This window comes from Paralichthys olivaceus, chromosome 11, assembly GCF_024713975.1.
Source record: "Paralichthys olivaceus isolate ysfri-2021 chromosome 11, ASM2471397v2, whole genome shotgun sequence".
Taxonomy (NCBI): Eukaryota; Metazoa; Chordata; class Actinopteri; order Pleuronectiformes; family Paralichthyidae; genus Paralichthys; species Paralichthys olivaceus.
In genome coordinates, this window is record NC_091103.1 from 4,615,520 (window position 1) to 4,641,956 (window position 26,437).

The 26,437-nt window shown below is 42.5% G+C and overlaps 1 protein-coding gene across 4 annotated transcripts in view; it reads left to right on the forward strand.

Moving 5' to 3' along the window:
- Nucleotides 1–26,437, forward strand: part of LOC109634505 (unconventional myosin-Ic) — a 46,917-nt gene that overhangs the window by 8,612 nt on the left and 11,868 nt on the right. For 2 of the 4 annotated variants that reach the window (XM_020095016.2, XM_020095019.2), the window contains 3 exons: nucleotides 22,953–23,108; nucleotides 23,821–23,936; nucleotides 26,036–26,234. In XM_020095016.2, the coding sequence (XP_019950575.1) occupies nucleotides 22,953–23,108; nucleotides 23,821–23,936; nucleotides 26,036–26,234 (471 nt within the window). Of the gene's footprint in view, nucleotides 1–15,829; nucleotides 15,978–16,919; nucleotides 17,064–22,952; nucleotides 23,109–23,820; nucleotides 23,937–26,035; nucleotides 26,235–26,437 lie in introns of those variants that run through there. The other 2 variants (XM_020095018.2, XM_069534525.1) reach the window with 2 other exon arrangements.

The following is a 26,437-nucleotide window of genomic DNA, read 5'->3' on the forward strand; positions in this document are numbered from 1 at the left end:
TAATGAATGGGACGTGTAGCATATTTCAACAATTTGGTACCAACCCCTATCCCTAACATTGGCTCCAGTGTGTAAACTAGGACCCAGTCAGTTTATGTGTGGACTAAAGCACAGCCAGGGAGAGATTTAGAAGTAAATCATTTATGAGCAGTAAAAGGTTTTCTGTACCTGGGATGTAAAGACCTGAGATCTTAAAGGGTTTGAGGTGGCAGTTTACGTTCATAAGAATGAATGTAGTTAGACACTGTGAGCTCTGCTGTCTCGCTGTGGCTGCGTCAGATGGCACAACGTGTTGGGAATTCTACAGAAACACACTACAAGGAAAAAAGAGGATCTAGTCAATGGAGGTAATGAGAGTGTGTGTCTGGCAGAGAGTCAGAAAATGTGTTACCTGTATGATGATGACTCGCATTGGTAGAGGGTGTGTATGTTCACTTTGTGTGTGTGTGTGTGTGTGTGTGTGTGTGTGTGCCTGGTTGCTTTTAGCCTGCTGCTGTGGGCAGCTGCTTTTGCTTTTCCATGCGATTCTTTCCAACATCCCAGAGCTAGCCCAGCGGTAGAGCCAGCCCCGCCCTGCATGCTGGGAATAAAAGTGAGTGACTGAGTCCCCGCTTCTCTTCAGTATTACAGCCTTGACTGCTGTGGGGCTGGAAACCACCCTGGAAATGAGTCAAACTCGCTGCCATTTTTGTACATGCAGTGTGCAAGATATGGGAAGTCCTCAAATGACTCATGTCCTTTAAAAGAAAAAGTTAATTTTCAATTTGTCTGCTTTGGTTTGGATTAATTTCATCTCTTACTCGCTGAAGCTGTTCAGGAGTTATAATTTGATTCAGGGGTTTACTGTGTATGTTCCCTCGTAATCTTGAGTTTTAAAAGTCAGTGGAGTGGAACCTGCAGCACAATGGAAGCGTCATGTGGTTTTTAAGTAATAACTGAGTGTATAATAAAATAAAAGAACGCTTGAAAGTCCATTTCATGAGCTTCTTTGACTTGTTTTTCCCACATTCTCATGTGACAGGATGACTTAGCTGAGAGGATGAAACTGTTCATTCATATTTACCTGCAACAGTGCTGACTAGCTCACTTCCTAATCTTGTTCCGTTCTACTCTGTCCCACACACCATTAGCTGCACACCTTCACTTAGATTAACCAGATAAAGAAAGATAAGTGCTAATCCTATTTCACTTGCTATTGCACATCTTCTGTGTACACTGCCATGGCACACCTGTGTGTGTGTGTGTGTGTGTGTGTGTGTGCGCGCGCGCTTGTGTCTGTGTGTGTTTGTGTGCACGTGTGTGCTTTGGGTATATTTTAGACATTTTGCCCGGACATCAGAGAACCACTCCTTAGTCTTTCCTGAACGCTGTCGGACGTTCCTCAACCACTTGGCCCCACTTTGGTGAAACAAAATAATCCATGTACAATAATAGACTGATGTTTATTTGAATGCCTATTTAATGTGAGTCATTGTAGTCCAGCTCTGCCTCTCACACATGGAGTAGGTAGGTGGTCTGAGGATGAGAAATCCCTCAGTGAAAGGTAAAATAGACCCATGACACCTGTAAATATCTCCTTAGTGGTCATAATATTAGGAACACCTCCTTGTAATTGAGTTATACGCATCCACCACTTACCAACAGCTTACTCTTTGCCTATTCAGCATGTTCTGATGAGTAGTTGTTTTGTACACTCATTGAGTGTTTGATCGTCCCTCCTCCCTCTTCGCTCATCATTGTAATCATGACAAACGTACCTGAGCGCTCTGGATCTTGTACCACATCATACCTGTAATTATGCCAGCTTCCCCTCCTGTGTACGTCGACCTACCTGTGAATTTCCAACACACCCGCCCACTCTGTGTTTGTTGTGATATCACACAAAAGGCAAATCTCAGTGTTTGCTGAATCGTGGGCCACTCACACAAGCAGAATCCAACAAACACATATAATTACCAAATAAATTCTTCTTTTAACATTAGTTCAGCAATGTTGTGTCTCATTTGATAGTGTTATTAAATTGTTGTATTTAATCTGATCTTATAAATAGATTTGTTCTCAGGTTTTAACATAATTTCAAGTTAAAAAAATAAACTCTCTGAGCGGGACAACAGGCAGTCCACTGGTTAGCTCAGCTGCTAACAGGATATAACTTACAGAGATGTTATTTATACCGATCCATCAACTTCTGCATTTAGTCAAAAGCAAAACCATTAATTTCATCATCTATTCCGGCTCATTGCTGATCAAGAAGAATCCGGTTTGCAATGCAACAGGAGTTCTTTACTCAGTCTGTATGTACAGTATGTGTGTTTTCCATTGCCTTCCCTATGGTTACAATACAGCAGACATCAGCATCATTTAGGCAGCTGTGAAAATGGTGCTATTTAAATGCAGCCTATTGATGATTTAATTGTTAAGGTTGTAAGGGCTTACTCTCTCACTCAGCAACGTTAGTTAACCTTTAACCAGGTCTTTCCATGGAGCTTTGATAATGTCAGCACAGTGCAGGCAGGTGTGGCCTTGGACCTGGACAGACAAAGAGAGAGGGATTTACAGGAGAAGGACGAGGACTGACATAAAATTGGAGCGAGAGGAAGAACATGAGAAATGGGAATTAATAGACATGTGCATATAACTCGGGGGCGGGGGTGTTGTCAGGTTGAGAAACGTTAGAAATATGGCATGAACGTTTTACAGACACCAACACAAAGAAAGCAGAGAGAGAAAGCCGCCTCTGGATCCTGAAAGATTGCAAACACAGCTGATGAATGAGATTGGAGTGGCTGGTACAAAAAAGACTTTGACTGATGTCTAAGCAATACTCATCAACTCCTTTACTTAATACTGCTGTTTGATATTGAACGTGGAAATCTGCTGATTTCTATCCCAGCATGCATTAGGTGCAACGCAGGGCAACGCAGGGCAACGCAGGGCAACGCCCTTAACGAGCTGTAAACGACAAAGTTGACAAAGATAGTGAGGTGTATAAAGGACAGGCTATCTTGATGCCATGTGAAATCCTTATCAGATCACTCTCTCTCACCTGTAGTGTTGCATTAACCTGTGGAAACTGCTTCGCTCTCTGGGTCAGGAGGTTAGTATTCACCCGTGTCGTAATCTGTGCACCATTTTTGCTTGATAAACTTATTTTCAGTTAGAAAAGTGTTTGTCACTTTTCATTTTTAGCAGGATTAGCAACACTGCTTTGAGAATAGCATTTTGAGTGGTACGTGGTCCATCATCTTAATTTTATCCAGACTGAAATATCTGGAAATCCACCACATGGATTGCTCTGAAATTTTGTTCAGACATTCATGGTCCTCATGAGATGAGTCGTACCGAATACATGCGACCCCCACCCTGTAGCTCAAGAGCAGCGGGACATTTTGGGCTGTAAGTGTAACATCTCAACATCTATTTGATAAATATACCTGCTCAACATCAGCATGTTGCCTTGTCATTGGGAACACATTAACATGCTGACTTTCAGCATTTTGGTCAAAGCAGCCTTACAGAGCTGCTGGGCTGTAGACACATGATCCCTGGTAATAAAAAGTCTTAGTCAAGTTTGCTCATATTGTGAAATATATTCAAAACTTTCACAACTGTCAATAATACAGTTACATCGTCAGCATGTCAAACCCCCACTCAACCAGGATTTCCCAGTTGTTTCTAAATGAAGGTATTTCTGTCCTCAACACAGCTGAGTGAGCGGCATACCTCCTCAACAATCACAAATAATCCTAGGTCATGCTGTGTGTGTGTGTGTGTGTGCGTGTGTGTGCGTGTTCTAAGGAATCTTCTGCTGGAACAACTGTTCATTTATGTCCGTCCCCAGTGGGATTAAATTGTTGCGGGTGTGGCACTGGTGTGAACTTCACAGAGGACACAGTGGAAGCTCGTTCATCAGCATATATTGTTTATAATTTGCTACTGGCAGTAGAGCTGCTGGTTTCATTTCCCGATTTCCTTCTATATAAGTCGGGTTATGCACTGAACTCTACGTTATGAAGACGCGCATCTTCCGGTCTGTCGACAACAATCAAAGCCCCGTGAATGAATGGATTCAGAAGTGAAACGCAGTAGTCGTTTTACTTTGAAACGGGTTCAGGAAGTGTCGAAATACGTTTGTGACACAGACAGATGAACTTTGTGGTTCTAATCTGTGGAATTTATGTCACAAACATTTTCTGTAGGCGTTTCGCAATAAAAGCACTCCGGCGTTTCTGCAGGTGCATGGCTTCATACTGCACAGAACTGGTATTTATTTGAGTACACAGGACAATAGTCATAATCCATGCAAAGCCTATGCACAAGCATCGTGGTGCATTAGCAGCTCCTCTGCCAAACATTGTTGAACTGAGAAGCTAAATAGTGCAATGAACAGATTCTGTAAATATGAATTGATATGAATATTGTGCACTGAATAGATAAAGTAGCATGACTTTCATTCTGTATGTATATTTATGCTCGTACATTGAGCCTTTAACAGAATTTGCCAAAATAATAAATATGACCCTCCTGAGTGGGTTTTTTGCCAGATTTCAGGGTGGTAGATCTCGGCTTATGTTTGGAATTAAAAAGTGATCTTGTGCTTTAAAAGGTTGGTAAAAATTATTGTTAAGATTGGAGCATGGATGCAGCTGAAGGTTGTATGACTGAAGTGAATGGAAATCCTCTCAGTACAGCTGTGTGTGTCCCTCCTTTAGAGCAGTTGTGTATATGTCTCGACAGCCCAACCCTGTGTAATAAATCTCTGTGGAGATTCCAGAGATGTTACAATTAAGTGTGTGTCTGAGACGGAATTGCTGAGCTATCCTCTTGTGTTGGGAGATGGTCCTGTGTTAAGTTACTTTCTCCAGAGATTCCTCTCAGAGTTGAAGCAGTTCGTGTATAAACTCCCATCCATTTGTCAGGTTTAAGTTGGATGCTGACATGTCAACAGCTCTCTAATGAGAAACCGATGGACTCAGAGGAGCCATCTTTCCAAACTGTCACACTTCCTCTCAATTCTTTTCTGTCTCTTCCATGTTTTTTTCATCTTTTTAACAAATTGCTCTCCCTCCTTTCTAAGCACCATATGTTCGACCCAGCCCCTCTATGTGGACAGCTGAATACTTCTGTTAGTGTTTGTGTGTGTGTGTGTGTGTGTACATGCAGGTGTGCAAACCACCTTCCTGTTCCTTCCAGATTAATATCCACAAATTTAAAATAGAGGGAAATGGTTGACATGGAAGGTAAACAGCAGATGGACAGATGGACTTCAAACAAATGGCCTCAAAATAATGTAAATAGAGAAAGAAAACAGTTGAAACTAGTTTGTATTTATTTATGGTCTGGTTTTGTTTTGTCCGGCGGCTCAGCTGTTACTAATGTCTAATCAGCAAAGAGGAAGTGCTTGGAGTAAACAGGAAGCTCACTGTTTAGAAGTTTAGCAACTTAGTTCAGGCTGTTATGATGCTGTACAATAACTGTGCTCTGAATACATGTTGATATGTCCCAATTTATTACAGCCACTCAGCTCTGATGAAATACTTCCATGTTTACTTCGTGCATTCCTCACAGTAGTGGCTGCATGTAGTTGTCTGCATTGAGGCCCTGAGAGCTGAGCAGCATGAGAACATAAGCTGCATTAATAACCCCCCCACCCCTTTTGTTTTATCATGCAATCACAGAGTCATTCATGCTGTCTGAATTTGGTTGGTGGTTTTGTCTGTTTGGATTTGTTGTCTTAAGTTGCCATGTGTTGATCTCAGGGCCACAGTTGTGGTCTGTCTGTCATTTGGAACGTGACGTTGATGATTAGATTAATGTCGCCTCAGTAGAGGAAATACCTCCGCCAAGGCCCAACAGTCCCCTCATGAAACCACATTTAAATTAAGTAATCCAGATTTGTTATTTAGATCTGCACCAAATCGCACACGCTCAAACAAACAAACAGACAAGGGTGAAAACATAAACTCCTTGGCTGAGGTAATTATAAAGTTTGACATCTTTACTGGGTAAGAATTTCCGCCACATATTTGGCAGAACACATTTAAAGGACAGGGTAGTAACTCTCTGTTAGTGTTACTACAGTAATACTTCTTTCTTGGGTTATTAAACTCATTAATCTTTAATTTGTCAGCCAGAATATCAGCTGTTAAAATCTGCATCAGTATAATAATGCTCTCTCAGTCCCTGAGCCTGTTGTAGGGGTCTGAATCATGGGCTGGCCTGCAGAGTGCAGTCAGGCCAACATTGTTTTCACCTACAGCCAGCGCTCCTCTCCATATGCTGCAGATAAGATAAGGCCGACAGGCCCTCTGTCCATAGGAGTGGAGAGGAGAGATGTGGAAGAGACAGAATAAAGATAGGAAGGTATGGAAAACAATAAAAAGGCAGTGAAGGACAAACGAGAGACGGGAGCAGTAGCAGGGAAGATTCACACTGCAGGTAGAAAGCGGTGGGGACGAGGGCTGGGGAAGCAGAATGTTGACAATGTTTTGAGTTCCTCCCCTCAGCAAGTCACCACCTGCCCTGCTGGGAGAGGAGAGACTTTGGTAATGGTTTCACACGCTCGCCCTGATCTGTAGCTCACCACAGGTTTATCACAGAGGTCTACAGAGAGTCCCTCAGACCTCTTCGCTCGGCTTTTGTCCTGACATGCAGTCTGGATTGTGGGACTTTATAGAGACAGGTGTGTCTTTTCAAACTATGTCCTATTCAGTCCAGTTGGCCACAGGCAGGCTCCAGTCATGTTCTACACACAGGAACATTAGAGCAGATGCACCTGACTGAGTATTTCTATAAATACGGAATACTTTTCTGAAAGAAAGATTAAAGTTATTGAATTTAGATGAACACTGATGGGTAAAACAATATGTATTTAATTTAAGAAGTTCATCCTCAACACAATAACCTGTTCTAAAAGTGAAGGGGTCTGAATACTTTCTGAAGCCACTCTTTGACTATCTATAGAATCACTTCTGTATCTTTAGGTGTGTCGGCAAATGGCAAACTTGGTGACATGCAGCAGCTGTAAAAACCTCAAGATTAAAATTGGGTGTTAAGTTAGAGCCTGTGAGGTTATCACCAGTCTGCTAGTTCTGTAGAGGAACCAGTGTGTTGTAGCTCTCCACTAAAGGCCTGAATGGACGTGGCCCACCTCCATTCATCCACACCATCACCAACCTCCTCTGATTCAACCGCTTTCCCAGCTCAGCTGAGGATTTTGTCTTTATGGAAGAGGCTAGACTCTTTAGGAAATGCCTGCATGACCAAAGTGCAGCCACAGTGGAAAAGTGGGTGTGTGTATGTGTGTGTGAGGGACAGGGAGTGTCTCCTTATTTGGTGTGTGTGTGTGTGTGTGAGAATTGAAAAAAACAAAAAAAAAACAGAACCTACAACTTAAGAACTTAATTTCAAACCTGCTGCTTTACTTTGTGTCTCGGTGTCACATCTGTTCACGGTGGAAACATCTAACTGCTATGGTCGGGTACACACACACACGCATGCACGCACACTTGGGTGATTCACTTTACCCAGAGCAGTGAGGGCAGAAAGAGCGAGGCACAGTAAGAAGGCTGAGAGAAACAGGAACGGTTTGAAGGAGTGTATTTGGCCCCTGGGATCCCCCTTGTGTCAATTCAGTGCTTTGCCATTGTAAACTGACAGTTAGGTCACAAAACACAAACACACACTTCATTTGATATGTTAATATCTGTTCACTACACTTTCACCATCTGTCACTAACATCCTGCCTCTCTTCGTCTTTTTTTGATACTTCTCTTTCATCGTTTCTCTCTCTCTCTCTCTCTCTTCTGCCCTCTCGTCTCTGGTTCCAGACTTGTTTGCCGCCCACATGGCTCACATTCTTTCGCTCTGACATCACAGCCGCCCCGCACTGCCATTTACTTTTTCTCTTTATTTTTTTTATTTTTTTTGTCTTCCTCTCTTTGGTCTCTTGCCTCATTGGCTGGTTTTGGATTCTTCCCTTCTATTCCTCTTGACATTTTTTTGTGTGTGTAAAATTCAAATCTAAGGATTGGGTGATATTTTCACTTAAGGCTGATGCAGGACTTAGTTTAAAATAGTCGATATTATGCATTATATCACTCAGCAGGTATAACTGTATAGCTTCTTTCAGACTGTCACTGAATTCTGGAGATCCTCTGGACATTCTCCAGAGGGGCAGTGTGTGTGAACGCAAACGTCCAGGTGAGAGCGATGAGAACACAGGAGATCCTTCACAGGATTCACTGTGAGTGAATGGGATGTTGATGAAGTTTCTATACCTGTTTTCAGACATGACCTGCGGATAAAGTCTGCAGAGTTGGTCTTTACCCGCAGTTCTTTCTACAACACGCAGACACCGGCGTCAGGTCTTATCACCATTAAACGTTTGGTGCCGCTTTTTTACCAGGAGGTATTTGTTTTCTTCAGTGCCTGCATGAAAAAACAAGAAGAAAAAACAAATATCTCAGGATTAAACAAAATCACATGATTTCTGAAGAAGAGCAGAAGAACAAGAGTTCATGTGTGAAAATGGCTAATGATAGATTGAGTATATGATCGAGATGAAGGAGTGAAATAAGAAAGAAGAATGTGGGAAATAGAGAAAGTGAAAGGTGAGAGAAGGAGATGGTGAGAGGAGGACAGTCTGGCTAATGTCAGGATGAATGTGTTTTAGTTTAGAGAGAGGCGTGCAGATTTACCACAGCTTAACGCCGGCATTTAATGGTTTAAAAGGGCAACTTAGGCTCTTTTTTTTTTTCCTTTCCTTTCTGATTTGTAGCCAGAGGGTTAAGGTTTGATGCTCCTCTGGCTCTTGTCTCACAGCTCGCATTGACAGCTGTACTAGGCAGCAGAGGAAGGCCAGAAGTTCACGTCATATTTATTATGAAAGCGGTTTTAATGACTATTACTATACCGATTACAAGAGCAGCTTTGTTATGGTTGAATAAACCTGTGCAGTGTCAGGAAGAGAGCCAGGCCTGCTGGAGAGTAACGATGCACAGAAACAACCAGACAAAGACATACAAGGAGGAGGCAGCAGGAGAGAGTTAAATAATCCTGCAGTGTGTTCACGTGTAGAGGGAAACACAATATGGACTCACCTGATTGCAGCCCATTCATTTTACTTACCACTGAGCTTTGAGCTGATCTCACTTCTTATTTCCTTATTGCAGAAAGTTTACGTGTTGGTATCACGGCCCTTAAGCCAGTGATCTACCAGGGACGTGGTGTTCTCGGTTATAGGCTGGACAGTCTGTCATCACAAGAGGACCAAGTCAAATTCCCCCAAATTATATGTGTTTCTTTAACGTAACTCTGCTCAGAGGAGCGGACATGTTGGCTTTGGATAAAAGCCAGTTACAGCGTAATTCTGCCCACTGGGACTGAAGTTTTAGATGACAGGCAAAGTGATCGTTGGGTATGTTGTAATAGTGATGGGTGGGGTCATCATATGGACCATATATATATCAGATACTTGCAGAGGGCGGTTTGTTTTTCCTGCAGATTTAAACAATGAAACTGAAATCTTAACATCTTATTATTTTCCTCTCATGTCTTAGTTTGAGCTCAGGCTAATTGTAGAGGTGGTCAGAGGGCTTTTTGCTCATTGTGCTGTTTAGCAACAAGGACTGGTCCCGTGTTGTATGACTGATGTCATAGCCTAGCGTATCAGTATCCATCACACTTGGGATTTCTCAGTCTGATGAAACCTTTAGCATCAGCAAGAAATGAATTCTTCGCCAGTTTGTGATGAAGGGTGTTTTTTGTATGACACAACTGTGGTAAGGAGCTCCTCCCGAAATTAAGCTACTCCTACGTATGAAGGTTTACACTAGAATTGCCCTGGTTTAAGCTTTTGAAGGCAGATTTTTGCTTGAGGCCACTTATGTATTCAGGATATGTAGTGTCTTAATTTTTTATACCCTCCAAAATATAGAATATATAAATACAATGAGGGACTAGGGGTCATCACTCAAACCCAAAGTACACTGTGTAGTTTTCCTGTTAAAACTTAAATTTGCTTGTGGTCTTCATCCTCACTACCTCTGTTGTTGCATGGCTACGTTTCCTGCCAACACCTTTTGATTAGTGGAGTTGTGTGTGTGTGTGTATGTGACACACATAACACAGACCCACTCATAAAACCACAGCTCTATAGCGATACTAGTGGTGAATATCTCCATCGGGTACCTTTTCAAATAAGTAGATCAAACTCATGTTAGTGCAACGCCGATCATGGTACTTATTAAGAATTCACCATTCCAGTGTACTCAACTTTTAATCTCACGATACAGATTCGCTCCCCTGGCTTTATCAGGTTCTCTTTCCGAAAATAAATTCTGTGTACTGGTCGGAATCCTTTTAGACCTTGCTTAGGTGCTAAACATGGATTTAGCGGCGTAATGTGACAGAATAATTTAACTTATAGATAAAAGGGAATTGAATCTGACATTGCATATCAGATTGTTGCATCTCTAATGTTCATTGAAAGACCAATATCTGATTGATGAGTGAGAAAAACAATTGTCTATATTGAAAAGCTATGATCATACTCCCACCATGGGCTTGTTGCACTTGTAAAAATGAGGATTATTCTTTTGCACTTTTAACAAGCGACATTTGGAGATTTCGTGATTGGTGTGAGCACAGAGTTTGACGCAATTGAAGCTGACACTTCCAGGATGCTGTAATAAAGCTTGAGAATCGAGTGTTTGCCTTCAAATATCGTATGGCGACATGCTGCATTGTGGGTACCCAGAGGGCAAGACACCATGTGTGGTAACAGTTGTCTTTTGTTTACATGGAGCAGCTGCTGCAGACATCACATTTAGTTGAATTACTTTACAACGTGTAATGAATGAATGAGGCAATGACGAGCTGGTGTGGAGTAATACTGTAAAGGGAAGATTACACAACATTTCGACATAACACTGTGAAAGGGTTACATGGCCTGGGCTTCAAGCGAGAGAGGACAGTGATGCATATGAGTGTTCCACAGGCCGAGCCGTACCAGTGCAGTATGGGGCAGTTTGACATTAGCTCCCAATGAATATGAGCGATTGGTGAGGCATGATGTTACATGATGACACATTCCCAGCCCTTATTTCTGGACTGTATGGGTAACGGAGGGAGAGTGGAAAATTACTATATATATCCAAGTTCATTCTGAGCAAACTCTTCTGGAGAGGAAGTGAGAGAGTAAAGAGGAATTTAAAGGGAGGGGAGCAGAGAGAGAAGGGGTAATGGGAGAGAGGGTAAGAGAGAGAGAGAGGGAGCAGGAGGCGAAAGTAAAGTTCCCATTTCTGATTTCCCACGGAGTCAAGGTCACATGAATTTTCCCTGAATGTGGTCAGTGGGACTTGAGCTTTTTTTTTTTTTTCCTTCCCTCAATGAAAACAACATGATGTTTAATTTGGTGTTTCCCCCAAAGTGGTTTGTGCGTGTTATAGAAAAGGCTGTGGCAAGAGTGGAGGTCTCTCGAGGTAATTATACACATTTTTGGCTTTTCTCAAAAGCCCAACATACACAAACATGCACATACAATATTTGGTAAATAGTGAAGTCAATAAATCCTCATCAAACAGAAAAACATTTCGTGCACTTGCTCTTTGCAGTGCTGGCCAAATGAAAAACAAGGTTTGTATTGTTCCCATGGCTTTATGCTTTTAAATCATATCAAATACTGCCTCAGAGTCATAAAGGCCAGAACAACATATTGTTATAAGCTGCCATTTAGTATGTAAAGTACTTTCAGGTAGTTTCGATACCTTTATTGAGGATAAAGGATACTAAACGGTGAAAGCCCAACCACTGCCACTGCATTTCATGTTCATTTGACAGTCAACACCGCAACACATCTAAAAGTAGATTTGGTAAGTTGTTCCTGAAACACTTATCAAATAAACACAACCAATCATTTCATATGGACTGATCCAGACTCAGCTGACGTCTTCAGTTAAACTTTTTAGCTTCTCTGTGTCCAAACTTCGATTTGTTTATAGCCACCGCCACAATATCAACTCTGATTACCACATAATGATTGATAGTTTTCTTAAATGAGTAAAATCTGTATAGCTGCCTGCATTCGTTCATTCATTCGGCCCCTCCTGACTCCGCTCACTTCCTCGTCTTTCTCTCCTGCTCGCGAGCCGACACGCACAGTTTCATCAGACACATCTGTTAACTCACTGGCTGGGGAAAAACAACATCTTTTGGTTGTTATGAACAAATGACAGTCTTGATTATTGGATTATTGGGAAATTTATAATGTTTAAATCCACACTACATGTTTGGAAAGACAAAAATGACTTCACATAGCTCCCTCAGCTCCCAGTTGCGTCAGATTTAAAGCCCAATTAACCCCAAATAGTTGATTTTCAATTTTTCTGCGTGACAAGATCTTCCATGTGTCATGTAACTATTTTGGTCCAATCATAATTGAGTGATCACGTCTGTCCAAAACTAGTTTAATTCGCTCAACATTGATGACACATTGACAAGTCAGCAGTGTTGGGAAACCCCCCCCACACATATAATATATGGAGCCATAATGCAACAGGGCCTCTGGTGAACGTCGTCCAGTCTCTGTAGTGTCTGTTCCAGCTCAGGGACCTATCCATCTATCTAGTATCTCTCAATAGAATTGGAAGTGTCAGTGGGGATAAGAAAGAGGATAAGAAAGGGTTAAAGTCTGACAGCTGAGGGAGATACTGGGAGTCAGATACAGCCCCTCCTCCCTCCAACTCAGCACAAATATGCTGCCTCAGCATGAGCCTGCAGAAACACACACTAATACACACACCTTCGTCTGCTCACTTTCCAAAAGAGTCACTTTCTGCCAGAGACATTAACACACACACACACACACACACACACACACACACACACACCAATGACCAAATGATTGTGGATGATGTGTTGAACGACTATAACCCTCTATCTTTTCCTGTATCTCTGCCTGTTTCCTGCTGTCTGACCAGTGTGCTCTCACACTGTGGTGAGAGAGAGGGACACACACAGAAAGGTAGAGAGAGAGAGCGTCTGGAAAACATTACTCAGATTCCTGCAGCGGGGGCTCTGATTATACTGGCAAAGAAAAGAGAGAGAGCGAGAGACGAGTCGAGGGCGCAGGGCATCAAAGAAGTGAGCAGATTCTGTACACTGCTGAGTCTGGTCCAAAGTGTGTGTCTTCCCTCGCCTTCTCGCGCACACAGGGCGATGAGGATGAAGTTATTTTCGGGCATTTTGATGTCTGTCTCAGCAAAAAGCTCATAGCTCCTTAAGTTTCATTTTGTTGGAGGTGGCCAGAAGGGGGCAGTGTGGACGAGAAAGAATGTGTGTGCGCCTTGAGTTAAAATGGTGCATGGATTTCCTATGTTGTCCCCATGATGTCTTTAATCAGAGATGAAGGTTAAACCTGCTGTCTGAATGAGCGCACTCAACCTATTTACTGCTGCTTCTAATAATGTGTCATGGTCTGGTGGTTTGTGCTGAGTTTTAGGAATGTGAATACAACAAGTCACCTGACTAAGGTGAAATGTAGGTGACTGCAGTTCAGATTTCGGAAACAAGAGAATTCTTTCCTCCGTCATTTCCAGCTTCTATCCCTTTCACCCCCAGCTGCCTTTTCTGTTTCCCCCCTCATCATATTGAAAACCTCTACTGGTATACAGTCGGCCGTCTACAGGTTGGTGTAGGCAGACGATGGGGGCAGCTAAGCTGGACCAAGAGATATGGAATATAATTTACCAACAACCACTATTTCATCTCATTTATGGGCCTTTTCTCTTTGGTCTGCAGGAAGGAGCAATACATACTAATGAGGCCTGTAAAACCTGGCTTTCCTGCTTCTGCTCTGCTCTTTGAAGCTGCAGCTCGTAGCCTCCATAGACCAGCATGTCCCGCTTTGTCCTAAACTTGTCTCCCGGTTCCATGTTTGTCCACAAACCGTTTTAATGTCTCTTCATGAATAGTTATACTGCAAGAGAGGATTAAGTCTAAATTTTGTAAAATACACATGTTGACCTTTTTTCACAGAGAGTTAGATGAGACTCTTTCTCTCTTATCTTTCTTTTAAATATCAAGCTTCGGCCAGTGATTGTTAGCTTAGCATAGCATAAAAACTGGAAACGGGGAAATAAATTGCCTGGTTTTGTGTTAAAAAGGTTAAAAAACATCACTTAAGCTAAAAAACTAAACGTCTGTGGTTATATATATATATATATATATATTATACATATATAAAACTGCAACATGTCATTTTACTGCAGTTTTTCTATGAATTGAGCAATTATAAATAAAGATACAGGTGTGTAGGCAGACAGAATCAGGCAAGCTCCTCCCTCCTGCTGCCATGCCAAGCTCAGGTAACTTTCCCCACCTTCAGCACCATGTACTTGAAACAGACAAGGTCAAAAAACCTAACTAACATGTGACCTTCGTCTGCAATGGGAATGGATACGTTCTGTGTTAACTCCCCGGGTGAAATGACTCGACAGGAGACGCAGGTTTTTATCTGCTCCAGCTCCGATCAGCAGCGATGGAAACATGACACTTGGGTGAACACAGTAATTTGGCAAGAGGGCGAGGTGAGAGAGCGCCTTAGGTGCATTTGTGATATCGAACATGATGAATAAAATTATGAAGGAGTCAAATGCATTTGTAGCTAGTTTACCCACATTTAAAAAAAAAAAACATGTACACATTACAAATTGCGTGGCATCGATCTATTGATCTGATCTGATCTACTGTAACTTGGAAGAAAGCAAAAGTGTTTTACAAAATATCAAACTTTGTCTTTAATTTTGCTGCTCCTCAGTTTGGACTGATGGTCTCACCTCAGCTAAACCTGAAGTTCACAGGCACACAGTGGTAAACTCACTATAAACCCACTAACAGGTGGCTCTGCCTTTAAACACACACTTCAAACAAGCCCTCAGTAATGTCGGAGTATTAATCCAGCTACTGTGATGCAAACCTGTCCTCCTCTTTGTTCTCAGAAACACATGGCCGTCGCCTGTTAGATGTCAGTTGTTATTAGTGTTAACAAGCACATGCATTGGCCTTTGATCGCAACAAGCTTGTGTGTGTGTCCGTGCACACAACACTGGTCTAGAGTAATTACACTCTCTGTAATGATGTTGGACTAATGATGAAGACTCCTTGTGCATGCATGCGTGCATCATTGTGTACAGGCTGTATGTTACGTGCAGCCATATCGCTGACAGTGAGGATTGTTGGCTGCCTGTCTGGTTTCTGCTCCAGCTTTCAAATCTCAAAGAGGGGAAGCAGGGAGCGAAGGAAAAGATGGAGAAGGGAAGGAAGAGGAAACCGTTTTGGCTCAAACAGATGATTATTTATTGGCTCCTGCTACGCTCACTACTCAAGAGTTTCCCCATTTCACTTAACAATGCTTGGATGCACACTACACACCCCCTTTGGCGTCAGGACACACAGGATTCATCTTTTTTGTTGTCCAGGTGTGATTAGGACTTGATGTGTGATAGATGTGTTGGCTCCCTTCTTTTAAGGGCAGAGGGAGAGCAAGAAAAGAGGAATCGCGGTAAGTTTTTCAGTGAAAGTGCCTGTTGGAGTGAGGAGAAGTCGACAGGGGGGGGGGAGGAAAGAGAAGGAAGGAGGGTGGGTTATGTGTCACCCTACATGGGGACTATTTCCTCTGGAGGGAGGGAGGGAGGGAGAAGAAAAGTGGGTGAATGAGTGGTGAGCGAGTGGGAGAGAGTGAGGGAGAGTGAGAGGTGTGTAAGTGTCTGTGAGCAGCAGTAAGAGGAGAAGCTATGGCAGCTGGCTCTCAGGACCGAGGGGAGAGCTTCTAAAAACAAACTCTCGGCTAAATAGTGGTCGTGGTGCGGCGCTGGAGGCCATATTCTTTTAACTGGACGATCGGCTTGGTTGGAAAAGAAAATCCCTGGTCCACATCACTAGAGAGCAAGGCAGGAGCCATGAAGTACAGACCTCTGGTAAGACCCCCCCTCCACCAGCAACTTGTTTGTCTTGCAGAAAAAAGTCAGTCGGAATGTCGGAGAAATCAGGACAGTTTTGCTTTGGTGCTTTGGTGTTAGACGGGAGTCTCTTATCTACGCAAGCAGGTTTGCATTAAAGAGTGTGAAGGGTGAGGAGTTACGTGGGAGATGGGTTTTTTCTCTGGCCAGGCTGTGGAAGCGCAGGATCAAGTTTGTTTTATTTGTATTGAAGCACCGACCGTGGCGTCTGAATTGTGTAACAACCTTGGTAGTGTGCTCTTGAACTTCAAGGACACAGGTAAGACTCACAGGTGAAAGAGAGAGGGGCGGTGTTCTGCCTGAGCTCAGCATCCCTCTTCACCTTGACTCTGTATTTGTCACGCTGATGTTAGATCTATTTGTATTTGTATTGATTTAATATACAAGAAGGTGTGTCCTCATTGCTCTGTGTATAAGTGTGTGTGTGTGCTTACACCGCCCCAGGGCGAGGCAATCACATGGGGGTGTTGTGTGGCCGGGCAGCATTCTTTGGCGTTAAGCGAGAGTAAGAGTGAGCATGTTAATGAAAAAAGTGTGTGCTGGAGTATCACTGATCATGATGATGTGTCCTCTGTGGTGCTGCATTTGTTTTCTCACACTGATAACGAACACGAATACACGCCAGAACTCATCCTTCAGCAGAACTGCTCCAGTTAAACTTACAGAAACTACACGTTTTGGCCCATACATAAGGAACTGCTAAAGTTTACAAGCTTCCTCTTCCTTCTACAACTCTGTGTGTGTGCGCGTGTGTGTGTGTGTGTGTGTGTGTGATGGAGGAATGACAGATTTGTCAGATTCCTAACACAGCTGTCATTACTGCCTGCTCGGCATCTGACTTCAATGAGTTCAATAGGGAGTTTATGTAGGGCTCAGCTCCGTCTCTTCAGGCTATCGGTTCGAGCCACTTTCTAGACTCCATTGGAACTAAAACACGATGAGGTGCGACAGGTGTAAAAGCCTCTGAAGGGCTCAGCGAACCAGTTTATTCAACCTGGAATAATGGCTTAAAACAATCCAAACTTTTCCTCCATGGAGAATCGGGTAAGTTAGAGCTGCTAAGTCTATCAGACTAACTTATATTTGTCTCATAACTTGAAATCAATATGTGATTTGATTGTTAAAAGCAAAGGATTAAAGTTGAGTAAATTGAAGCTAGAGTTTCAGTGTTTCCAGCCAGTCTCAGTGAAACCAAGGTGAAACTCAGCTGTTGGCCCAATGTGGATGAAACTTCTCGTATTGTTCTGGTTGGAGCTTGTCTGCACAGTGTGCTGTCTGTACTGAGGTTTCAGATCAGTATATAATGTATTAATGTGTTCTTTAAAGTCAGCTTCATTCTACTGTCGATGAAGTTGATTCCTGGGAGTCTACCAGCAGCATTACAGTGTTGGTCAATCACACAAAATGATCAAATCTGCCACCAGATCAGCGTTCAGGGTACGCTATGGAGTGGCGCACCCGGAGCAGACTGGAATGCTTGAAAGTAGGGACTTGCTGAGGACTTAACAATGGTGGTTCTCAAGTGGCATAGTGACACAGTACGACATTGAACCTCGCCCCTGCTGCTTGTGTTGTTTTGGCCCACATGTCCTCACGTAGGCAGGTTCATGTATGTGGCATACCGGAAACTCAGCTATCTCGTCCCACCTGTCTGGCTGCTCTGCAGAGTGATTTCACCGTCTTCTCTTCTGAGTCTAGAGGGGTTGTTGTTTCTATGGTAATCATTGTCAAGGTGTCGATATTAAGCTGGGATCCGAAACAAGTGGGGCGTAATCACACCTGCTACGCACAAGCTTGAATAGAGTCCAGGTTTATTTTTAATGTGGGCATTTCTCTTTCACTGTCTTCAAATCTCTTTGACTTTGTTTAAATGGACACCAGTATTCAGATTATTGACTTTAATCTGAATGAGACATTACGTGACAATGGTGTTCGTATGAGCTGCTGAAAGAATATTTAATTAATATTCTCGTTTACATGTCAAAGAGCAAAGCCTGGTTTTGATTTTTGTGCAGCTGCAATATGTCAACATCGCAAAATGCTAGAAGTTCACATCTTGATTCGATTATTGCTCACTTCTGTTTAAGGTAATCAGAAAACACTGTTGACGTTTATGTCTTATTCAGACTTGTCCTACTTGGATTACTATCAGAATATTGGTGTCCATGTAAATGTATGCCCCGAAAGTCAGATTTAACCGTGAAGATTTTATGAGTTATGATTTGCTGACCACTTCCTGAAACCCATGGTTGGTTCCATCAACGCCAACGAGACACCGTCAACACATGCAAAGTTTCTGATGTCACACTTTGCATCGTAATGGCCTTTCTTTATTCTCACGAGGGCAAAGTTCATGTTTCAAAAATCAATTATTTCTACCAGCAGGTGCAGAATGGATGAGAGAAGAGGAGAAATTAGAGCCAGACGACTGATTCATACTAAAAAAATGCAGAAGAAAATAGTGAAATCCTCTGCGAGTAGCCAAAAGTTTCTTTATCAGAACCGTACGCCTCGCTCATTTAATTATCGTTACAGAAGTTTCACAAATCACGAGAACAAAAAAATAGGATTTATTGTCTCCGTCTCTGCCTCACTCCTCTGTTCTCCACTTCACATGTTTAACCTGGATCTTTTACATACACAAATATTTGTCTCCAGTCGGTTTAAGCGCTCTGGGACACAATTTGTTCATTAGCTCTTTGCGTCCCGCCCAGTCTGAAGAACAGCTACTACAAGCATGCCTGCTCGATTTCATACAAAGAGGAAATAAATCTTCTAGCGACGTTAAAATAGTTTTATGAGCCTTTATGTGCATCTGATGTCAGAAGTGAGACTTTGTATTGGTTCTTTTTTAGTGTCTGTGGATTAACAGTTATTAAAGGGCCACACCACCACTTTTACCCAGTTTTTCCAGTGCTCATTTTGTACCACACCGATTCTGAAAACAGTTGCATCATGTTTTATTTGGCTCTGGAAAACATTTTTCAGATTTTAAATCAGTACATTCATTATATTCTCAAACAATTTAACAATGATCAAAATTTTGCTTCCGTTTTTTTTTTTAAATTGAGTAATCTAAATTACTCACACATCTTAGTAGTAAAATAAACATGCTTGATTGTGATACAGTTTAAACTTGATGCTTATAAAGGCAGATTTACCTGCACTGTATGTGTTGACAGTTGCCAAGGAGACACACTAAAAGTTAGAAAGTAGAGAAGAATCATTCATGATGAAGCTGCACTGGTACAACACAAACATAACAGTGTGGTGTTACCGTCAAACGTGTCAGGCCTGACTACGCAGGTTAGAACACTGCTTCATCTTATCATCATCATCATCATCATCATCATCATCATCATCATCATCATCATTACCATCCGTGCTCCATCCTGTGCACCGTGGTCCATTGAAAGCAGCAGGTTAGTCGAGGTTTACATAAACACTGTGACATCTGAGCTCTGTGAGTGTGCCCGGGGCGATGTAAAGGTCAAGGAGAGAGCTGCCATTGTTCACGGGCCAGCTGGATGATCAAATCCCTCGACTTTCTCCCCCTCTCTCTGCGTCTCTCAGATGTGGTTCAATCTGTCGTCTGACAGAGGACACAGACGACTAGAGGCAGGACGAAGCTCACGGGGGAGACAGGAGAGAAAATGAGATTAAACAGTGTTTGAAAAGAGGTGCGGTTACCTCATGGTGTATAGAAAGTCGTTGCTTGTATGAGCCTGTATCCTGAATAATGTGAGTCTACTTCAAATCAGTGTTCACAGCCTAAATACTTTTCAGTACCTCAATACTATTCAGTTACTACCAAAACGTTTCCACACAGTTTTAAAAACTGACAAGGACCAAAAGTTTGCTTCTGTCTTTCAAGTTTTTGAAAAAATATTGAGGAGAATAATTGGAGATGGATGGAGCAGAGGGGGGCAGCACAGAGGACTAATGCACTGGACTGATACCTGTCTTTGGAAAAACACAATCATCAGATCACTCTTGTTAACGTCTGATACAAATAATGTCCTAAAGTTGTTGTTTCTTCATATTTATACCAGAAGTCATCTGAGTGAACTGTTAGCAGACAATCCAGCTCGTTCAGGTTTCCTCCTAACCTGACTCCGAGACTTGTTTGCTGCTCAGGATTAGGAAAACATGACGACATTTAGAAACCGGGGAGGCATGTAGTTCCTGAGACCGGGTGGAGGTCCGGTGTGCAGCATTACCCGCAGGAAGGCAGAACTGGAAAACAATGAAGTAATGGAGAGAGAGGGCAGAAGACTGAAGCAAGGAGGGAGAGTGAATGAAAGATGAAAGAATGTATAGAGAAGGAAAAGGAGGGGTGAGAGGTGAGGAAATAAGGCTCTGGTTTCTTTCTTCCCAGGCACCATAATATTTGGAGGGTTTTGCAATAAACTGTGACACCTAAATGTAAATGAATGTCTGTTTAGCTGCTCCCATGATGATGGATTTCCTTACGTTCGGTCTAAACTCCTCCTGTGTGGTCGTTATCGTCTCTGAAAAATCCTCAAAGTCATGTGTGTCAGCAGCATGTTTGGATCAAGAAACAGAACCAGGTAGTTAGCATTAGCAGCAAGAGCAGAAATACCTGAATGGACGAGGGCAGAAAGTTTTCACATCAGAAAAATCCAAAGTAAAACACTGTTCGATTGACAGATGCAGCGAAAATGAAGAAATGTCACCGCAATGACTGAACAAAGAATACTGGTCACACACTCACTCAGCTCTCATGGTGCACACACACACACACACACACACACACACACACACACACACACACACACACACACACAGCTGCGATTTCTTTGCTTATTGAAGAGATGTGTGAAACAATAGGTCAGCAGAGATCATGACGTCCAGGGGTTACAGTCACCACATACAAACTCTAGTATTAGTTTTTTTTTTTTAGAACTCCTTGAAGTTCTCTTCCCTTAAAGTCACAATCCTTAAGCTTTTCATTGCTCGGTCGATTCTGGCAGCACCCATGGTTACCACGGTAACACCAACTGTGGTTTAATACAGCGGCCACCTGCTCCTCGTTGAGCAGCTTATTTATCAGAAATAAAGAGGCCTCTGATACAGCCGGACAAACGTGACTGTGATTTGGAGATGGTATGAGAAGGTCCGTAACACGACTTTGTGAACATTGTCACAGAGATTTTGACCTATAGACTATTTTACTACGTGTTGCTGTCAACCCACAGTCCGCAGGTGTAATATCGACATCTCTGATCGGTGGATCTTGCTGTTACCGTGGAAATGTTTATCAAAGCCGCGAACATCATGCGGGCTTCGATTCGGGTGGTTCGGCGTTAGCTCTCGTTCAGCTCGGGAGAAACCATGATTCCCCTCTCTGACATTCTGTGGTCTGTTTAGCGATGAGGAAAAGAAAGTCCTGAGGGGTGAAATTCACTGCAAGTCAGGTCACGTAGGTTAGTGAGGGCCAGCTCGAGGGTTTCTGGAATGTGTAGTTCCTTCCCTCTTTAAGTAATCATCTACTCAGTCTTGCACCTTTTTCCATTTTTTTTTGTGTGCACACATACATTTCACCACCAGGAATACTGGTCTGATCATCAGGTCATAAAGATGCAGAGGTGAGCCAGCTCCTGCCAGGCAACATTCGATCAAACATATTCCTGCGTACTTAGTTTAGTGGACTTTGTGTTGTGTTGTCGAGAATGCTTCTGTGAGGAATTTCAGGGAGTATTGTTATCAGTTTAGTTTAAATGGAGCGATGGAGCAGAGTCATAACCTGACATCCATCATCTCATCTCTGTTTTTTTCCTCCGTCCTCTCTCTCTCTCTCTCTCCGTGTATTTGCTCCTCTTCTCTCACACCGCACTAATTAATATGTTCTTTCTCCGTCTCATCCCTGTGGTCTCCTGAGGGATGAAGACTGCTATAGTGCATAACACAACAACAACACCTGCTGTACTCTATGTGTGTCTGTGTGTGTGTGTGTGTCTGCCTCTGACATCCAGTAAAAGTTGCGTAGCATTAACATTTGTCCAGCTCAGTTCATCTTAAACATGGACGTGGGTGACATTCGCAATCTTATGCGTAAAACTCAGGCCTCAATTTTAGAAAAGGGTTTCCTGGACAAACGCATCAGTGAGCTTCAACATGTAAGTGCTTCAGTGTGACTTATCATCCTGTGCAATATTTGTGCTATATATATTTTTGAGAATTGTTTGTTTCACTTTAAAGTAGTAACTTTCCTCCTCCCACATTTGGACTTTGCTCAGTGTCAGATTTTAGAAGTGGTAAGATCACTTAAGGTTGTAAAGACTTTGGATGATGTTCAAACAGAAAACCTACACTTTGTTTAGCTGTGTGTGTTTCAGTGAATGTGAGGTCTGTGAGGTGAGTTTCTTGGCATTGGCCTGAATGTGCTCGATTGTGGGATGAAATGCTTGTGGGGGTGATTTAAGGATGTTCTCCAAATCCTCAAATATGTGATGAGAGCTTACGGGACAGAACGGTCTGCATGAACCTTCTGGGATTTGATTTTGCAGAGAAGTGGTAAAAGTGTTAATCGGACTAGTTTCAGTCATGACTCCTCCAGTGATTGTGGGATCACAGTTCAGTGTTTGTCCTGCTTCAGATTTACATTCCTCTCCCACCCTCATATCTACACCTGCCTGTGTCGGTCGGGGTATTAATCAACCCGTCTTCCATTGCTTTTTTTGTTTCTGGTTTCCTTTAGCTCGCCCTTTCCTTCTTCCTTAATGAGAATGGATTGTGTGAATGTTCATGATATATTCACTGACTGGTGCTTTTCTTTGGTCCCTCCTTTCTTTCTTTCTGTAATATCTGCTTGTGTGGGACCTGCAGAGTATGATGGATGAAGTGCTACACTACATAGTTTATGTTAATATGCTGGGTCTCTAACCCTACTCCTTCTTTGTCCTCCTCTAGGTGGTGGCTAGTGACGGGGTACGGGCTATGATGGAGTCGGCCCTGACAGCCAGAGACCGGGTGGGGGTGCAGGACTTTGTCCTGCTGGAGAACTACACCAGCGAGGCCGCCTTCATAGAGAACCTGCGCAAGCGCTTCAAAGAGAACCTCATCTATGTGAGTGTGACCCTGTGCTGGTTAATATAGATCAACCTAAAGCTCGGCTTGACAGCCATGAAAAAGTTAGTAAGAGCAGCCTACACAAATAGGTTTTTGACTTTTTTCATCGATGGCTGCCGGAACATGAAGAGGATTTCAACAAATTAGATAAAAAGGGTTTCGGAAACAAATTCCTCACCCTACCTTTCAATAATGATCCCATAAATTAAGCATCTTAATAAAGGTCCCTTCATTTTTCTTATTAAAGAATTATATGTATTATGAATATGAATTATAGAATATCTGTAGGTGTGATAAGCTAACGTCAGACGGTATCAGAAAGGGCTGCTGTATAGTTGATAAAAAGTCTTGCTCCTCATCCCAGCATGACGGAGCAGCTGTCCAATAACCAGCCTTCGTTGTTGTTGAGTGTTGCCTGCCGGGGCAGTTTGTCTGTAGTCGTTTAGACTTGTTCTGTGTTTTACTCCAATAGAGAATGAAAACAATTATTTGGTCTCACTGCAAAATTAAGTCGAGAGCGAGTTTCTGTTGCTCACATTATTTTGTTGCTAACTCTCCCATAGTAACAGCTAATATGAACAAGTAAGAGGTGACGCACGAAGACGGTTTGAATCTGTATATGATATTGATGCTGTATGGATGGACCTAGACCTAATGTTTTGTTATAGTACAGATGAATTATTTAAACTGTATGTTCCCTTTCCATCAGACTTACATTGGTTCAGTGTTGGTGTCTGTTAACCCGTACAAAGACCTGGAGATCTACACCAAGAACCACATGGAGCGATACCGTGGAGTCAACTTCTACGAGGTCTCACCACATATGTGAGTACACACACTTAAAAATCTGCTGATTGAAAAGTTATTAAAGACAACGGTCAAATGGTGAAAAGAAACTTGTGTTATCCTGAAAATAAAGTCGGAATTTTACAAGAAAATAGTAAAACTTAGCAAGGAGAACTTGTGCTTCCTGGATTTTCACTCCGACTGAATCAAAAATCTTTCTACCAAACAATGACTTCTCCACAAAAGAGACACTCAATAATATGTATAACATTATTTGTGAAACCTATATGAAAGATTAACTTAACACGATGCTCCACATTCCTAATTTTAACTCAGGCCACAGGCTGATCTCATGATATTCACCCTGTAAAATCATGCGTGCCTGAAATTATGACTTTATTCTTGTTAAATCACAAATTTTAATCTGATCTTGATGCTTGACGCTCTTTGAGATTTTCAAGATACTTGGCAGGAAAGTTGATGGGAGCATTTTGAGAATTTGCCACAGGAGAAACATTCACAGCAGACAGCATGTAAAGTGATTCCACACCCTAAAAGAAGAAGTGTGTTGAAGCTCGGTGAAGCTTTTCCTACCTCAGAATGACGTAACCTGTGTTGCACCTGTATGCAAAACGTGTGTGTGTGTGTGTGTGTTTAAAATGCATTTGGAGAGTCCTCGCCTCCGTTCACATAGAACTGACTGTAGCTGCATTATGCTCTCATAGTTTGACAGTTCTTCTCTGTCAGACGTTCGCTCACGAGTCAGGAATGACTGGAGAGTTCCCTGTCAAATCAATCTAGACTCCGTAGGTCAGACACAAAACAATCGAGTGCATTATAGAGACTCTGTGGCGTCATCGAAACATTTCAGAATCTCTCACTAACTCTCTCTCTCTCTGCTCTACTGGTAATTATTTCCCCCGCTGTATTTCAGCACTTGAGTGTGGTGCCAATGTTTTCTCTCCATCCGAGTGGAAAGAAAGATGTGCTTTTGCAAAGAGAGGAGGAATGCTGGAGAGAGCAAACGGGAGGGTGCGAAAGTGAGCAAATGATGGTACGAGGAAAGAGATTTCCTCCCGTGAGAGGGAATTCCTCTGACCTGAACCTGACCCCCAGCTCCGCGCCCTCTCCAACATAGACCACACACACACACACTCATACAGTATGATACAGCTATTTCCAAGGATCTGTATTTCATATCCAGCAATTAGTCTGATGTGTCCAAACTGGCTGAAACAACATAGCAGTGCTGATAGCAACACAGGGCTGACAAGTGATACCACAACTAGGCTCCATTCCAGCCTGGAGTCTATGATTCATACCGGCCGGCCGTTATCTGTGCAGGTTCGGACAGAAGCTGACATATGACGATTTTCCAGACACAAGTGTGATTCTCTGCAAACACAACAACATCATCATTGTAATAATTTGCTTTGTTTGACAATCACTCTATTGTTCTGAATTTGTTTCAATGATTTCACTGAGCTCCATTTAGTATATTTCTTTTATTTAAATAGATAATTAATGTTCTCTTCAACTGATATTATTTATATTTGGGTATTGAATTTATCTGTACCCGTTAAATAAGGTGATAAATGGTATTTCAGTGTCGTGCAGACAGTATGTCGTCATTGCAGGTGTAACCAGAATGTCACTCAGCAGAGCTCATATCTCAAAAGTCTGCTCATGAAAACAAATTTAAATTCACTACATCCAGATTTTTATTTTGATCTGCACCAGATAGCACACACTCATTAATACCAGGCACCTACATATGCCTGATTTTCATCGAGATCCATGATTTATTCTCTGAGACGTCAACAACAATTGGGGAAAAAAACATTCCAAATGTCAGATGCTTCTCTGTATCCACTCATTTTAAAGACGCCAAACGAAAATTGTTTTGACAAAATTTTATATCGTAAAATTTAACAGCCATAACAAATATTTGCTGCCTCATTAAAATTCCTGGCAAGCCAAAAACCTTTAGACCCTGAGCAAGAAATGTTCTGACATCATGTTTTCCTGTTTGCAGTCCAAGGTCTGTTTCAATAACACATGTTTTGTGTTTTAGCGTTTGTCTGTAGCTCTGCCAAACATCCTGCTGACTGTCCGCGTCTTTCCTCCCACTCCTCCAGCTATGCAGTGGCTGACAACTCGTATCGCTCCATGAGAACGGAGAGGAAGGACCAGTGCATCCTGATCTCCGGGGAGAGCGGAGCTGGGAAGACGGAGGCGTCCAAGAAGATCTTGCAGTACTACGCGGTCACCTGTCCGGCCAGCGATCAGGTGCAGACCATCAAAGACCGGCTGCTGCAGTCCAACCCTGTGCTGGAGGTGAGACGCTGCGGCACGTCATTCACCTGCGGATGCTCAGTGTGTGGACCGCGCATAGAGAGGGATTTTCAGATCGGTCCACAAAGACTCCTCGCGATGCTGAGTAATGAAGAAAGTGGCTGATATTGTAAAAATGAGATATTGACCTGTCAGCAGTATTTTAAATAAGGAGGTGATGAGCTGAAGGCAGCTTAAAGTTGTCA